Source organism: Mixophyes fleayi, chromosome 9 (assembly GCF_038048845.1).
Source record: "Mixophyes fleayi isolate aMixFle1 chromosome 9, aMixFle1.hap1, whole genome shotgun sequence".
Lineage (NCBI taxonomy): Eukaryota > Metazoa > Chordata > Amphibia > Anura > Limnodynastidae > Mixophyes > Mixophyes fleayi.
Genome location: NC_134410.1, coordinates 112,211,590 through 112,229,668, shown reverse-complemented (window position 1 = coordinate 112,229,668; position 18,079 = coordinate 112,211,590). Strand labels below are relative to the sequence as shown.

The 18,079-nt window shown below is 41.7% G+C and overlaps 1 protein-coding gene across 8 annotated transcripts in view; it reads right to left on the bottom strand.

Annotated features, from left to right (window-relative positions):
• Window positions 1–18,079, bottom strand: part of ATP2B3 (ATPase plasma membrane Ca2+ transporting 3) — a 219,880-nt gene that overhangs the window by 60,021 nt on the left and 141,780 nt on the right. For 5 of the 8 annotated variants that reach the window (XM_075184951.1, XM_075184955.1, XM_075184953.1 and 2 more), the window contains 2 exons: window positions 17,070–17,111; window positions 7,127–7,291 (listed from right to left, as the gene is read on the bottom strand). In XM_075184951.1, coding sequence (XP_075041052.1) covers window positions 7,127–7,291; window positions 17,070–17,111 — 207 coding nt within the window. The remainder of the gene's footprint in view (window positions 1–7,126; window positions 7,292–17,069; window positions 17,112–18,079) is intronic. The other 3 variants (XM_075184952.1, XM_075184954.1, XM_075184957.1) reach the window with 1 other exon arrangement.

Sequence of the window (18,079 nt, the reverse complement as noted above, 5' to 3'; positions counted from 1 at the left end):
TAGGGATATATAGTGGAAGAAGGGAGAGCTGTGTAGGGATATATAGTGGAAGAAGGGAGAGCTGTGTAGGGATATATAGAGGAAGAAGGGAGAGCTGTGTAGGGATATATAGTGGAAGAAGGGAGAGCTGTGTAGGGATATATAGTGGAAGAAGGGAGAACTGTGTAGGGATATATAGTGGAAGAAGGGAGAGCTGTGTAGGGATATATAGTGGAAGAAGGGAGAGCTGTGTAGCGATATATAGAGGAAGAAGGGAGAGCTGTGTAGGGATATATAGTGGAAGAAGGGAGAGCTGTGTAGGGATATATAGTGGAAGAAGGGAGAGCTGTGTAGGGATATATAGTGGAAGAAGAGAGAGCTGTGTAGGGATATATAGTGGAAGAAGGGAGAGCTGTGTAGGGATATATAGAGGAAGAAGGGAGAGCTGTGTAGGGATATATAGTGGAAGAAGGGAGAGCTGTGTAGGGATATATAGTGGAAGAAGAGAGAGCTGTGTAGGGATATATAGTGGAAGAAGAGAGAGCTGTGTAAGGATATATAGAGGAAGGAAAGAGAGCTGTGTAGGGATATATAGTGGAATAAGGGAGAGCTGTGTAGGGATATATAGTGGAAGAAGGGAGAGCTGTGTAGGGATATATACTGGAAGAAGAGAGAGCTGTGTAGGGATATATAGTGGAAGAAGGGAGAGCTGTGTAGGGATATATAGAGGAAGAAGGGAGAGCTGTGTAGTGATATATAGTGGAAGAAGAGAGAGCTGTGTAGGGATATATAGTGGAAGAAGGGAGAGCTGTGTAGGGATATATAGTGGAAGAAGAGAGAGCTGTGTAGGGATATATAGAGGAAGAAGGGAGAGCTGTGTAGGGATATATAGTGGAAGAAGAGAGAGCTGTGTAAGGATATACAGTGGAAGAAGAGAGAGCTGTGTAGGGATATATAGTGGAAGAAGGGAGAGCTGTGTAAGGATATACAGTGGAAGAAGAGAGAGCTGTGTAGGGATATATAGTGGAAGAAGGGAGAGCTGTGTAGTGATATATAGTGGAAGAAGGGAGAGCTGTGTAGGGATATATAGAGGAAGAAGGGAGAGCTGTGTAGGGATATATAGAGGAAGAAGGGAGAGCTGTGTAGGGATATATAGTGGAAGAAGAGAGAGCTGTGTAAGGATATACAGTGGAAGAAGAGAGAGCTGTGTAGGGATATATAGTGGAAGAAGGGAGAGCTGTGTAGGGATATATAGTGGAAGAAGGGAGAGCTGTGTAGTGATATATAGTGAAAGAAGGGAGAGCTGTGTAGGGATATATAGAGGAAGAAGAGAGAGCTGTGTAGGGATATATAGTGGAAGAAGGGAGAGCTGTGAAGGGATATATAGTGGAAGAAGGGAGAGCTGTGTAGGGATATATAGTGGAAGAAGAGAGAGCTGTGTAGGGATATATAGAGGAAGAAGGGAAAGCTGTGTAGGGATATATAGTGGAAGAAGGGAGAGCTGTGTAGTGATATATAGTGGAAGAAGGGAGAGCTGTGTAGGGATATATAGAGGAAGAAGAGAGAGCTGTGTAGGGATATATAGTGGAATAAGGGAGAGCTGTGAAGGGATATATAGTGGAAGAAGGGAGAGCTGTGTAGGGATATATAGTGGAAGAAGAGAGAGCTGTGTAGGGATATATAGAGGAAGAAGGGAGAGCTGTGTAGGGATATATAGTGGAAGAAGGGAGAGCTGTGTAGTAATATATAGTGGAAGAAGGGAGAGCTGTGTAGGGATATATAGTGGAAGAAGGGAGAGCTATGTAGGGATACATAGTGGAAGAAGGGAGAGCTATGTAGGGATACATAGTGGAAGAAGGGAGAGCTATGTAGGGATACATAGTGGAAGAAGGGAGAGCTGTGTAGGGATATATAGTGGAAGAAGGGAGAGCTGTGTAGGGTTATATAGTGGAAGAAGGGAGAGCTGTGTAGGGATATATAGTGGAAGAAGGGAGAGCTGTGTAGGGATATAAAGTGGAAGAAGAGAGAGCTGTGTAAGGATATATAGTGGAAGAAGGGAGAGCTGTGTAGGGATATATAGTGGAAGAAGGGAGAGCTGTGTAAGGATATATAGTGGAAGAAGGGAGAGCTGTGTAGGGATATATAGTGGAAGAAGAGAGAGCAGTGTAGGGATATATAGTGGAAGAAGGGAGAGCTGTGTAGGGATATATAGTGGAAGAAGGGAGAGCTGTGTAGGGATATATAGTGGAAGAAGAGAGAGCTGTGTAAGGATATATAGTGGAAGAAGGGAGAGCTGTGTAGAGATATATAGTGGAAGAAGGGAGAGCTGTGTAGGGATATATAGTGGAAGAAGAGAGAGCTGTGTAGGGATATACAGTGGAAGAAGAGAGAGCTGTATAGGGATATACAGTGGAAGAAGGGAGAGCTGTGTAGGGATATATAGTGGAAGAAGGGAGATCTGTGTAGGGATATATAGTAGAAGAAGGGAGAGCTGTGTAGGGATATATAGTGGAAGAAGAGAGAGCTGTGTAGGGATATATAGTGGAAGAAGAGAGAGCTGTGTAGGGATATATAGTGGAAGAAGGGAGAGCTGTGTAGGGATATATAGTGGAAGAAGAGAGACCTGTGTAGGGATATATAGTGGAAGAAGAGAGAGCTGTGTAGGGATATATAGTGGAAGAAGGGAGAGCTGTGTAGGGATATATAGTGGAAGAAGGGAGAGCTGTGTAGGGATATATAGTGGAAGAAGGGAGAGCTGTGTAGGGATATATAGTGGAAGAAGAGAGAGCTGTGTAAGGATATATAGTGGAAGAAGGGAGAGCTGTGTAGGTATATATAGTGGAAGAAGGGAGAGCTGTGTAAGGATATATAGTGGAAGAAGGGAGAGCTGTGTAAGGATATATAGTGGAAGAAGGTAGAGCTGTGTAGGGATATATAGTGGAAGAAGAGAGAGCTGTGTAGGGATATATAGTGGAAGAAGGGAGAGCTGTGTAGGGATATATAGTGGAAGAAGGGAGAGCTGTGTAGGGATATATAGTGGAAGAAGAGAGAGCTGTGTAAGGATATATAGTGGAAGAAGGGAGAGCTGTGTAGGGATATATAGTGGAAGAAGGGAGAGCTGTGTAAGGATATATAGTGGAAGAAGGGAGAGCTGTGTAGGGATATATAGTGGAAGAAGAGAGAGCTGTGTAGGGATATATAGTGGAAGAAGGGAGAGCTGTGTAGGGATATATAGTGGAAGAAGGGAGAGCTGTGTAGGGATATATAGTGGAAGAAGAGAGAGCTGTGTAGGGATATATAGTGGAAGAAGAGAGAGCTGTGTAGGGATATATAGTGGAAGAAGGGAGAGCTGTGTAGGGATATATAGTGGAAGAAGGGAGAGCTGTGTAGGGATATATAGTGGAAGAAGGGAGAGCTGTGTAGGAATATATAGTGGAAGAAGGGAGAGCTGTGTAGGGATATATAGTGGAAGAAGAGAGAGCTGTGTAAGGATATATAGTGGAAGAAGGGAGAGCTGTGTAGGGATATATAGTGGAAGAAGGGAGAGCTGTGTAGGAATATATAGTGGAAGAAGGGAGAGCTGTGTAGGGATATATAGTGGAAGAAGGGAGAGCTGTGTAGGGATATATAGTGGAAGAAGAGAGAGCTGTGTAGGGATATATAGTGGAAGAAGAGAGAGCTGTGTAGGGATATATAGTGGAAGAAGGGAGAGCTGTGTAGGGATATATAGTGGAAGAAGGGAGAGCTGTGTAGGGATATATAGTGGAAGAAGGGAGAGCTGTGTAGGGATATATAGTGGAAGAAGGGAGAGCTGTGTAGGGATATATAGTGGAAGAAGGGAGAGCTGTGTAGGGATATATAGTGGAAGAAGAGAGAGCTGTGTAGGGATATATAGAGGAAGAAGAGAGAGCTGTGTAGGGATACATAGTGGAAGAAGGGAGAGCTGTGTAGGGTTATATAGTGGAAGAAGGGAGAGCTGTGTAAGGATATATAGTGGAAGAAGAGAGAGCTGTGTAGGGATATATAGTGGAAGAAAAAAGAGCTGTGTAGGGATATATAGTGGAATAAGGGAGAGCTGTGTAGGGATATATAGTGGAAGAAGAGAGAGCTGTGTAGGGATATATAGTGGAAGAAGAGAGAGCTGTGTAGGGATATATAGTGGAATAAGGGAGAGCTGTGTAGGGATACATAGTGGAAGAAGGGAGAGCTGTGTAGGGTTATATAGTGGAAGAAGGGAGAGCTGTGTAAGGATATATAGTGGAAGAAGAGAGAGCTGTGTAGGGATATATAGTGGAAGAAGAGAGAGCTGTGTAGGGATATATAGTGGAATAAGGGAGAGCTGTGTAGGGATATATAGTGGAAGAAGAGAGAGCTGTGTAGGGATATATAGTGTAATAAGGGAGAGCTGTGTAGGGATATATAGTGGAAGAAGAGAGAGCTGTGTAGGGATATATAGTGGAAGAAGGGAGAGCTGTGTAGGGATATATAGAGGAAGAAGGGAGAGCTGTGTAGGGATATATAGTGGAAGAAGGGAGAGCTATGTAGGGATACATAGTGGAAGAAGGGAGAGCTGTGTAGGGATATATAGTGGAAGAAGGGAGAGCTGTGTAGGGTTATATAGTGGAAGAAGGGAGAGCTGTGTAGGGATATATAGTGGAAGAAGAGAGAGCTGTGTAGGGATATATAGAGGAAGAAGAGAGAGCTGTGTAGGGATACATAGTGGAAGAAGGGAGAGCTGTGTAAGGATATATAGTGGAAGAAGAGAGAGCTGTGTAGGGATATATAGTGGAAGAAGAGAGAGCTGTGTAGGGATATATAGTGGAATAAGGGAGAGCTGTGTAGGGATATATAGTGGAAGAAGAGAGAGCTGTGTAGGGATATATAGTGGAAGAAGGGAGAGCTGTGTAGAGATATATAGTGGAAGAAGGGAGAGCTGTGTAGGGATATATAGTGGAAGAAGGGAGAACTGTGTAGAGATATATAGTGGAAGAAGGGAGATCTGTGTATGGATACATAGTGGAAGAAGGGAGATCTGTGTAGGGATACATAGTGGAAGAAGAGAGAGCTGTGTATGGATACATTGTGGAAGAAGAGAGAGCTGTGTAGAGATATATAGTGGAAGAAGGGAGAGCTGTGTAGGGATATATAGTGGAAGAAGGGAGAACTGTGTAGAGATATATAGTGGAAGAAGGGAGATCTGTGTAGGGATACATAGTGGAAGAAGGGAGAGCTGTGTATGGATACATAGTGGAAGAAGGGAGAGCTGTGTAGGGATATGTGGGGAAACGAGGTTTTAATATCACCTCAATCTGTCAACTGCAGACTATAAAAACATATACCTTTTCTAGCTCTCTGGGTACCCATATTTCTCAGTCATATTTAGACTTGTGTATATTCTATTTTGAAAGTAGTAAAAGGTCTGCCAGCATGTATCGTTATCCGGCAGACTAGTCTATTGTTTCAGTCTAGGCAAAAGGGTTATTGTCCACCAGTCCTGTATGTACAGCACACCAGGGGTTCTCTTGTCTTTGTTTAAATGTGAGCTTGATGTTTAATTACAGAGGACTGCATTGTGTATTTAAATGTAAATGTGTCTGGATTGTGATCTCTCCTGTTTTAACAAACTGTTGTATAGCCACAAAACAATACTTGTCCCTAATTAAATCAGGAGTGACTGATCTGCTAACCCTTTGGCTGTATATTTACCTGTGAAAAGGTAATGACAGAAAAAAAACAATCAGGCAGGTCTTGAAATTGATGATGAGGTAATTTTTCAGCTTAAAAGAGAGCTCTAGAGAACAGCAAATTGGCATTCACCACCAAGTGATAGCTGAAGTCAGGCTGGCGTTGAGATATAGATCTCTGCCCCTGACAGGGAAGGGACAATTGGTCGCTGGAGTACTGCCATTGCCCTGAACTACCCCTCGAGGTCTTGGGGAGCCGTGTGTCCGCCGAAAGCGGAGTGACAGTGACTCAAGGCCGCTACCATTAATGGTAGCCTTAAAGGAGAGAGGGGGAGAAGCTTGAATTGATAGACAGCAGTTCCTGAGAGTGACTAGGATACTGGTGAGTTGTTTTCATTATACCCTGTATGTTGTGAAGATACCGGGCTTAACATAACCTTCTGCGCCGCACAGCTGGCCTACCCGGTACCTACCAAAGGTTCAAATAAGTTTATTTAACAAAATGGTAGCACAAAACAGCAATACACATATTTAAATAATAACTTGCAACAAATAACACTACAGTCTGGCACACCTTTCACTACTTTCAAAATAGAATATACACAAGTCTAAATATGACTGAGAAATATGGGGAATCAGAGGGCTAGAAAAAGTATATGTTTTTATAGTCTGCAGTTGACAGGTTGAGGTGATATTAATACCTCGTTTCCCAACATATCCCTACACAGCTCAACATAGCCTTCTGAGTGTTTTACCACTGCCACCTAGGGAAGGTTTGCAAACATAAATCATTTCCATTGTTCCATAACTCCTCATGAGATTGGAATCAGTAGAATACACATAGAAGAGTAAAGCATGGAAAGCTGCTGCAGAGGATCTTAATTGGGGCTTGCCATATCTTTCCTGTATGGAAGAGGTATTATATATCCATAATTAAAATATAAGAAAGTAGTTACATATCCCCATTAGGACATGTGTACTTTTCTGCCACACTGAATACACAAGTACCGTTCCTGGAACCTTTTTGAAATATAAAGAAGTCATTTTTGTACAAAGAAAACTTTCCTCTCCACCCTTTAAAACAGTAAACACAATTTCACTTTTCAATGTATGTAAAATTTCTTTGCAGTTATATGAATACAATTAGAAACAGTTCTTTTTATTGGTAGATCAGCTCAGGTGTATTCTATGGTTTGATTTAAAGTGGACTCATCACTTACTCACAGTGCAGAACAGCCTATCCATTCACTAAGAATTAGATGGCAACACTAGTCATGTGCCTCACATATCTGTGATGTCACTAGTTCGCAGAGAACTGATAGGCTGAATGGGAAGTCAGCTGACAAAATGGCTGCTTCCACTGTGCATGGGTGACAGGTCTATTTAGAAGGTCAGGGGTCTATAAATATGTGCACTGAATACATAACAGTCCAGATGACGAGCGTAGTAGTGCTCAATATTACCTGCTTTTCCTATTTGCACTGCCAGCTTGGTGAGTTTCCCTTGTAACACAGACTTCTCCTTTTTTGGGATGCTGGTCTTTTTCTTCTCCCTCTCCTCCATTTCCCCACCTTCCGCGCTCTTCAGTGGCTGCATCTCCATGGCAACTGCTCCATCCTGCTTTTTAGCTGGGAAGAGGAACCACAAAAATCCTGTCAACAATCCTGTCATCTCAGAGTGTAGACCAAAGGAGCAGTGGAATAAGTTCCCAGGATTTCTCAAAACTCCACTAACAAAAACCCTGGCATCTTAGGGGTAAATTTACTACACTGCGGGTTTGAAAAAGTGGAGATGTTGCCTATAGCAACCAATCAGATTCTAGCTGTCATTTTGTAGAATGTACTAAATAAATTATAACTAGAATCTGTTTGGTTGCCATAGGCAACATCTCCACTTTTTTCAAACCCGCAGTTTAGTGTTCAAGTGTAATTCTATGAAATATTCTGAATAATAAAAAAAGTTGCTGTTACCGTATTGGTAATCTTTTCTATACTAGGCTCTTTTTCTGCAAGTCACATGCATTTATTGTAAGGCTGATTTTTATTCTGTTCACACATATTATCCAAGGCGAGTGCCCAAGACTTGGTGCTTTTAAGGACAAGATACAGGACTGGAAACAATTTTATGCTGATTAATTTACTATGTGAAAGAAATTCAAGAGAACCCATCTATTTGGTATGATACCCCATGACCTAGATTAATGACGGCTACAAGACTTTGTAATGCAGGTGTTAACCAAACCTTAGCTCTCTGCCATTGATAAATTAGCACTCCTACAGAAATTTGGCAGGGCATGATGGCAATTTGAGATTCAATTTTCCCAAACATAAATCAGGATAGGGCATTTTACACTTGTATATGTAAACTGCCGGCAGGATAACGTTTTATGTTGGTTGCATCTGTAAATTAATTACCATGTTATTGAATTTATAGATCAGCAGGCGGTACTTGAGGGGTGATCTCACCCTATATATATGCTGCAGAGCACCTTAAGTGTGCTGTCCTGGATCTTCTATTCCTCCCACCTCAGGCTAGCATGTTATACATAGCAAATGCTGACCTTATGTGCACTAGTACCTTATTCCTTCAATGAACTCAAGCAGCCAATTAGAATTCGCTAAGCTTCAGTTACTGATTGTTGCTGGAATTCATTGACGAAAAAAGCATCCAGCACAGTCAATGACACTGTCGCTGCTTGCAGTTAGCAACCAGATCATCAGCAGAGAGCAAGAACAGACTGCTAGTGTCAAGGCAGATACTGTTTCTTCTGCTGTCAAATTCTATGGGGTTACTAAACTGCGGGTTTTAAAAAGTGGAGATGTTGCCTATAGCAACCAATCAGATTCTAGCTGTCATTTTGTAGAATGCACTAGATAAATGATAACTAGAATCTGATTGGTTGCTATAGGCAACATCTCCACTTTTTAAAACTCGCAGTAAATCTAGCCCTATGTTTCTATTATATGCCACTTTGTAGAATAGACTCTGCATTGTATACTGATCACTAGAATGTGCTCTGCATTATGTAAAGGTCACTAGAAAAGGATGTGCATTGTATATATATCAAATATTTGTTTCTGGCTGTCTTGAGAACCACTTTTTGCAGACTACGCACGCACCTTAGATAATATCTTTAACTCCCCAAATTAATCTCTTTAACTATTATTTGTAGAAGGAGAGATAAATGTTTGTGTAAGTTTAGAGTCAGCACGGAATGAGTGATACTTTAAGGATTACTGTTTTGTTGTTGTTTTGTAGCCTACACTATTGTAACTATTTCCCATTTCTCATGAAGGGAAAATGTTTATCATAATGGCCCACATGCATGCACAGCAGGGCTTGGGGTGGTGGACCGACACTGATGTGATGTGAACAATTCCTTGCCAGAATGTCACTAAAAACACATTTAATTAAATATTCTTACAGTGTTCAGTTCACACCTTGAAAAATACACTTAAAAATTTAAAAGTGCCTGTAGTAGACCTCTAGTGGGTGCGCTATGCAGTCAGACTGCATAGATTTCATTTTTCAACTGCAATCCTGCAAAACACCTATTAACAGAAGTCTCAGAATGAGCAGTAAGGGCGAAACAGAGAGGACAAGGACGAAGACTACAAAACAAGATGAGGAAAGCTTCTCAAGTAAGCAAAAAAAGAGGCACATACACAGAATGGGCGACAAAGAGGTTCAGCAATACAGAGGGAAATATGCACTAATGTGTGCTATGTATTCAACACAAAAAGACCACATTTAAAAAAAAAGAAAAAGTTATCTATTTTGTTACACAAAATAAACATTTTGTAATTGCACCTGAATAAAGCTTAAACCAGGGGCAGGGCAACACTTTTTTCAGGAGCTACCTTATTGGCCTTTGGGTGGCCTACAAGAGAACCATACTTTACCTTTGCACAGAAGCATCAGGTCTCATGGAAATATCATACCACAAAATGAAGTGTTCAATCACTAAAGCTGGGCACACACTACACTGTTTTCGTCCAATAATCGTCTCAAACAGCCGACATACGACCGCTCGTTCAAAAGTCGGGTCAGTGTGTACAGTTACACGATGGTCGAAAGTCTGCCCAAATGGATGATTGTCGCTTCATTTGGTTGGTCGTACCGTTTAATATTTTCGTTCCAATCGCGTTTCCGTTGTGTAGTGTGTATAAACTTCCGACCGATCCACAACAGTGAGTATGAAATTACAGTCATTGCTCACGACAACATGGCTGTAAAAAGTCGCTAACGGGACGTCCGCTCTTCCCTTTATCGTCCTAAACAAGGCTAGTGTGTATGCAGTCCATGGACCGAGCGATCGGACCATCCATCGCATGTAAAATCACTCTGCATAAAAAGTTTCTGTAGTGTGTACCCAGCTTTAGTAACCTATGGTCAGCTTGTCGAGCTGGGAAGACATCGCTTTCCAATCATGGAATAGTCTGCAATGGACTTTGTGAGTACACCATAGCTGGATCATCCAACAGGCAACCTAGACCAAGGGCCCTGTGGGTTCTATCTACCCTAACCTGTTTTTATGTTTTTTTTGCTTTACAAACTGAGAAGGATAAACCAGTACGTTGCTTTTTTCTCTCCTAAAGATGACGTTAAAGGCTCGCATACATTGCTAACGGCCTATCCCCACCTCTCCATGACTAACTCCACACCAACAGCGACTAAGACTATAGTGGCTTCTGCCTCCATTATATAGGAAGTGTGACTACTATTAAAAGATACTTTCAATGAACTATTAAAAAATTCATGCGCCACTTTAGTTTTTTTTTTCGTTTTAACCTTTCTGCTCTTCTAATTTGCGGAGGCACTTCCAGAGAGAGTAGACATGTATCATGATGTGTGATGGACCGACCGTGGAGACGTGCCAGTGTACTATTAAGGTGTTTAGCTTTGTGTGTGATCTTTGGTGGTATTGTAGGTCCAGATGCAAAAACGTATATTGGAAAGAGTATGACTGCACCTCAAAGTTTTGCTTGTCAACTCTCTTTGTTTTCTAATCAAAAACAATTGCTCGGTTCAGTCTTATTAAAGTTTTAAATATATAATGAGAGGGAACACAGAGACTGTCTTAATTACATGTCTCACAATCGTACATTTGAATTTGTCTATTATATTGCTTCTATAAATGCTCTTTTCCAGATAAAGTGTACCGCCTCCAAGGAGGAATAAAAAATCAAGTCCTTCTTCAGGGGGTAAAACATGCCATCTCCAGCCCCTAAAGCTCATTAAATATGTCTTCCTGGCAAGTTTTATATTTGCATGTGGATGCAATAGGAGGTGTGTGAGAGTGTCAGGCCTGTATCCAAGGATTCACTCGGTTTCACCCAGATTCTGCCAGAAGCTCAAAATTCTGAACCCCCCTGAAGACTCTGCCATACTGAAGTGCTAGCCTGGTCGATTCCCGTAAAAATGTGTATATATATATATATATATATATATATATATACACAAGTTAACCCGTGCATGATACTCATGCATTCTAGTCAAATCAAGCTACTTAAGGTGTTAAAAAGGTTCTTGTCATGCATTTGGGCCTAGCCCAGGCCTCCTCAGGGGAAGAGCGTTACTTCCCGACGCAAGCGCCCTTTTTTAACGTGGTTTTGTCCACATGTCACCACCTCATAATTTTTCTCCATCACCTCATCCTTCATCTTTAACGCCACATCCTTCATCAAGCTACTTAAGGTGTTAAAAACTCCCCACTGTCACCCCCGGCAACCACCAACCACTCCCAACTGTCACTTCTCCTTCAAGAAATATATAGGTCAGTGTATAACTCTGCCCAGCAGGTGGCGCTGCAGCTTGTTTTTTTGTTTTTTTTTCACACACGCCACTAGGCATTTATATAGTAGATATATATATATATATATATATATATGTATATATATATATATATATATATATATATACACACACACACACAGAAATATGACATCATAAAATGCCATCTGCGAGGTGGCTCAGCATTTTACATCATTGTAAGTGACTCTTAGTGATTGAAGTGGTCTTCAAGAACCATGGAGGCATGCAAAAACAAAATATGGTGCCCTTAAGGGTTAATACCACACTTGCCAACATGGGCAAGATGATTCCCGGGAGGTCCGGGTGCAGGTTGGTGTGTCTAGACGAGACTCAAAGAATCGTGTCGTTAGCCCCGCCCCCAAAACGGACATCACTACTCTGAACTAATAAAAGACAGGGGGTGGGGCCACGGTGCTAGGTCCATGACGTCACTAGGCCCCGCCCCCCTCCATTTAGTTTACACAGCCGGCCAGGATCAGGGAGAATTGCCTGCTCTCCCGGGAGTCCTACCAGAAATTCGGGAGTCTCCCGCAATGGCAACTATGGTTAATACAGAGCAAACAGGAGCACAGGATATGGAAGCAGGGATCAAGTTCTGAAATGTAAGACAGTTCTTTCACAGATAAAACTACTTTCTCAAGGTCATTATTAAAAAGAATTTTACATTTTTATAACAGTTCTTTTGTTTCCATAGCGCCGAGCTCCAATGTAGAAAAATCTCACTCCAATCTCTACAAATGTATCCAATGTTTTTACTGTACTGCCCTTTTTTTCTCTAAGCAAACCTACTTTAAGTCCCTTATATCCACTCAGTCAACCAACTTCCTTCATCTCTTGTCCACCTTCACCCCACTTCTCTGCCCACCACTGCCCATCTTTCCTGACTGCTTATGACTCTGCCACCTACTTCAAACTTCTGTCAAGGATTTTCCTCCCGCCAGATCCAGCATCCCACACTCACCTCCTCCTCCCCTTACCTACCCATCCTCAGCTATTGCGTTCTTGTTACTGGCACTTTGCCTTCCAAACAAGAAACCATTTCTTGACCCTACCTCTCTCTCCAGCTACCATCTAATGTCTTTCCTTTTGTTTGCTTCCAAACTACTTGAGTGGCTTTTGTACAACCGTCTGATCCACTTTTCATCCTATTGCTAAATCCTCAACTCTCTGCAATCAGGATTCTGCAATGTACAGTCATGGACAAAAGTTTTGAGAGTGACACAAGTATTGGTTTTCACAAAGTTTGCTGCTTCAGTGTTTTTAAATACAATAAAACCAAAAATTGCAATGGTCACCACACTTACTTAAAGAGATAATGCACTGCAGAGGGTTAAAAAGAATATAATTATTGATATTTAACACAGTTATCACATGCACAAATATACTTGTGCTCAAAATATAATAAACCACTATATAAACCACAATGATTGGTACAGTCGGTGCACTTACAAATGACCTAATAGCGCATATAAAAAACCAACAGCTGGAAAAAAATAAAAATATATAAAATGTAAAAAATGTAGAGATGGGATCCATCCAAAGTCCATGGCAAAGAGGGACTTTGAAATGAATTGCAATTCATCTGATCATTCTTCATGACAGTCTGGAGTATATGCAAATTGCAATCAAAAAAACTGAGGCAGCAGACTGTGAAAAATAATATTTGTGTCATTCCCAAAACTAGTGGCCATGACTGTACACTCCACTGTGACTGTCCTTACTAAAGTGACCAGCAATCTACTAACGGCTTAGTCGAAGGGTCACTTCTTCCTACTCATCCTCCTTCATCTCTTATTGCTACTGATACAGTCTTATGCTGGAAACCCTTCACTCCATTGGCCTTCGAGGCACTAGTCTCTCCTGGTTTACATCCTGCTTCTCTACATGAGTCTCTACTTCTGTCACATTCTCCCAGCCATTCTCTCTATCTGCTGGTGCCACTAAAAGCTGTTTTCAGCCCTCTGTTTTTCTCCTCTTATAACTCTTTTCTGGATGGACTAATACAGTCATTTGGCCTTCACTACCACCTCTATACAGATGGTACCCAAATCTACCACTCATCATTTTTTATCCTGTGTGTTAAATTGCTTCTCTGCTATGTCCACTGGGATGTCCCCAAACTATCTAAAGTGCAACATGCCCAAAATGGAGCTCATCTTCTTCCCTCCTCCCAGTGTCTCTACCCCTCCCTCCAGTCTCCCTCATGGTTGACAAGATCTCACTCTCCCCAGTTCTCCATGTCTGCTGCCTTGGTGGCATCCTCGACTCCAATCTAAGGTTTACTCCACACATTTAGTGCTGTCATATCACCGCCTTCATTGAAACATTGCCAGAATAAGCCCCTATCTCACTCTCGACATTACCAAAACCCTTATCAATTCTCTCACTATTTTCCATATTGACTACTGAAACCTCCTGCTATCTGGCTTTCCCCTCGCATTTCTATCCCCTCTGTAATTTGTCCTAAATTCTGCGGCGAGACAGATCTTCCTCTATTGTTGCTCCACATCCTCTGCACCACTCTGCAAATCTCTAAATTGGATCCTGTTAAATCCATAATTAAATTAAATTTACTCACCTTCAGCTTCAAAGCCCCCTCCCCCTCAGATGTCTATGACCTACTCATGCAGGACTCCCCATCTTGTCCTTTTAATCACTAAATCCCACTAGCTGCTCCTATTGTTAGAGCATAGCCCTATCTCTCTAGACCAGTGGATCCCAAACTTTCTCAGTTCGAGGCATCTTAGGGTCTTCATAATTTTTTCAAGGCACCCCTAATCCAAAATAATTGCCAAGTAGTCCACCACCTTGCTTATCACCGACCTGGCTGCAGCACCCCTGTGAGATCGCCTCTAAGCTCTCCGGCCAAGGCCCACTTTTCTCTCTGTTTCACGTCTGTACCTCTTACTTCAGCTCATATGTACTTGTTCTCTTTTTATATATAATTTGTATTTTTTATGATTTTTTTATTCTGACTATCTGGCTCTGCAGAGTTTTGTATCGACCTTACAAATAAACGCTCATAATGATTTGTATCAGTGGTCATAAACTGCTGTGAGAACATTTTGTCACTGGTACAGTACGTAACCTGGAGATGTGTGTTAGTCACCTAAGGAATGTACTTTAAGTACTGTGTGTCCAACCTGAATCTTTTAATACTATTTTAATATTTTTAAGCTGTAATTGCAAGCGTTCCACCAGGAAGTATGAACATTTTCAATTCTTCATATCCATTTTTAAGCTGCCAATGTGCCCTGCTGCGATTGTATTGTTGTCATACAATTATGCTGCTCAAAGGAGGCAGCTATTCGACCATCAGGCCTCTACCAAAACAACGCACCTGAAGAGTATAAATGCAGGCCCACAATAGAAGCCCTGTCATGCCTTATAGCTGTACCAGAACACACCCTGTTGTGTCTCATTCCTCGCTTATGAAGTGGGCAGGGAAGAATGGGTAGCCTGATTGGCTGAGGGCTTCCCTGCTGTGCTCAAACAATTGTTCAGAAATAAACATTTAGAAAGGGAAAAAAAAAAGCACAGCCCTAGTTTCATTCTGCAACTGTGAAGGGTTGATCAATAGTAGCCTATATTAAAATAATACACATAATACACTAATACAAATATGTAAATATATAATTACACACAGGATCAAAAATATATAAATTGATTATGCTACAATTTTTGATCCAAATGGAAGTGTGTGTTCTGCTTGCCGTGAGTGTCTTTCTGATAGGCTTTGTCTATAACAATAATGCAGCAATTACAATTAATATTCATTGTCACAGCCGCTGTCACAGAAAACGATGACGCACATTAAAAATATTGGTTTCTAACTGTGTCCAAGAGCGTGACACATTTTTATGCATACTTGTCTCCTTTGCCTACCGCACTCCCGGAGATGCGGAGGCAGTGGCGTATCCACCATGGCAGCAGGGTGTGCAGTGCACGTGGGCCAATGAGTCATGAGGACACCGCGCCAGCCACTTGACTTGTGGGCCCACCATGCACCCATGGGGTGGGCCTGTCGCCACCTTTTTTGTCCAGCCACAGTGAAAGACTTGTAGTTCATGCACCAGTACAGGCTAGGAGGCAGCTCCCAGTCACTCACAGAGAGCAGTCACTCACAGAGAGCAGTCACTCACAGGGAGCAGTCACTCACAGGGAGCAGTCACTCACAGGGAGCACTGCATTTTGATCTCATCGGTGACTGGAAGCCACCCCTTCACGTGATTCTGTGCAAAGATCCAGCTCCTTGCACCGATTCAGTCTGTCTGGATTGAAAACCATGCATGGACCATGGACAGCTGCATATTCGGTCCACCCCATATTATAACTTGGCACTGTTCACCACTCAGTGCGTACACAAGACACAAGATTGTGATTCAGTCTTTGTGTGTTCTTGTGTGAGTGGCTCTCAGTCCCTATGACACAATCCTTAAGTGCGCAAAGCTTTGAAAGGACGCTAGTAGAGGAGGGGAACGATTTTTATAGATGGAGAAGCTCTGCATTCTAAAACAATCACGTGACACTAACTTTACTGTAAACATTGTCGTTTTGATTTTTAAGACAAATTTGCATAATGTGTTGGCTTAAAGTAAAACACATTTTAGATTTTGCTATTCTGACCTATAATTGGTTTTCTGTAATGACGATGGGAAACTGAAAGAAAATCTGTCAAATATGGTCAAATTTGCCCCGTGTCTGATGGTTCATTGGTCAGGCTGAATGGCTGGTTCTGACCAGCCTGAAGTTCCTTGTTCCAGTTATCTGGTAGCACCATGTATGAATTAACCTGTATTATTGGATTGCCATAATCGGCATCTGTCCATGAATCATAATTTTATTGGACTGGATCATTACCAGATTGGCTGAACACACTATGATGATGGCCTAATTTAGTTGAAAGCTGACAAACTGGGCATCCTCTACGCATAAATTTGACTGAGCAATGCCATTCCGTAATGTATTTGTGAATTTACATTTCGTAGACTTTTTAGCCGATGAACAGGGCCGAAAAGTCATTCTGCTGTGTAGTGTTAAATATGATTTTTTTGTTAAGGCCTCATAAAGCCTTTGTTCAGCCATTTATTGTAACTTGCATAGAAATATTATTTGCTAAAAGAGATTATTCATTTTTCTGCTGATTTGCAGTCTTACAAGATGTGAGCCTATGGCCTTGAGGTTAAGCTGACATAGAGAACACCTGAAGAATCTATCAAGATATGAAAACAATAAGCAGTTTCATGTTCAGCTCGTAGTGTGGAAGCTGTGCCCTTGATGTTGGACATAGCATACCTCCAGCTCCCCTTGAGATAAAAATAATAGGCTCATCTGTCCTTAGAAGGGGGAGAAAGTAAACACCTCAAGAATACGTGAGATAGTTAATTAGTAGCGCTTCCCATAGACATTGTATGCATATGACGTAGGATTCATTTATTCAGTAGGCTATAAAAACTTGTATCTTTGTATCAATAAATTAGAGAATATTCCTTGTATACAGAACTTGGTCTGTGTCAATTAGAGGAACGGTCTTGTCCTTACAACGTGTTGCAGTTCTGTTGTAATTAACACTCTGAGCGTTTGGCACATTACCTTTGTTTTGAATATTCTCCACTGCCCCATCCTGCTGCTTTCCTACAAACAAAAAGAGGGATGACAAACACAACACATGAAAACAGACAAGACAGAGTGAGCACGGCAACAACACAGGAAGACACAACACAAGATGGGTAGCGGGATCAGCCAAAAGCAACACTAAACATGGAACCGTGAGGGACCGATGGAAAGGAGACGGAACACTGCCAAGTTCTAGCAATGACGGTCAAAGTGAACCAAACTCATCCCTGTTTTGAGCTTTTTCTTGATTTCATCTAAACCCGAATTTTATTGTCGTTTTCGCAGCTTAATACATACATACACAAAATCTTGTAACTTTTTTTTAGCATAGTTTCTAGAGTACTGTAGGAACCCTGGGAATTATTTCCACCACTTTCCTCTAACATCACGTAATCAGAAAATCAGAAAACAATTTAGAACTGTCAAATCAGGAAGCAAATTATGATCAGTAGTGCAACGGACAGGAGTCACATTGTATCTGTCAGTTTCTTCACGGAAATAATCGGTAGCAGAACCTATTTGCCTATCAATTCTGGGAATCTGTCATCTGCAAATGTGTTTAGTTTTCTGGACGGCCAACAATTTCTGCTTTTAATTGTTTAAAGAGCAATTCAGTAAAATAAATGCACAGTTATGGATCAATTGATAGCCCCTCGACACCCCAAACATTAGTGTTGTATAGGGGGACATTCCCGGTTCTGCTCGGCTATGACGGCCCTAACTCACTTCGCCATGAATTAACAAAATTGGAAGAACTCAGGATAGCTTTGGACCATTGAGGGGTAGCCCAATACAGCAGGGAAGTCTCCTCGAAGATGGGGGAAATCAAGGCAAGACGTTATTACTTAAAAGTATGACTTGACATCCGTCCCACACATGACCAATCCCGTCCCAGCTCTCTGTGCACACATGGGTTATTCCTACTATTGTACATGTTTAGGAGATAACCAGTCTCAAGAGTCATGTTCAAAGTAACATTTTTAAAT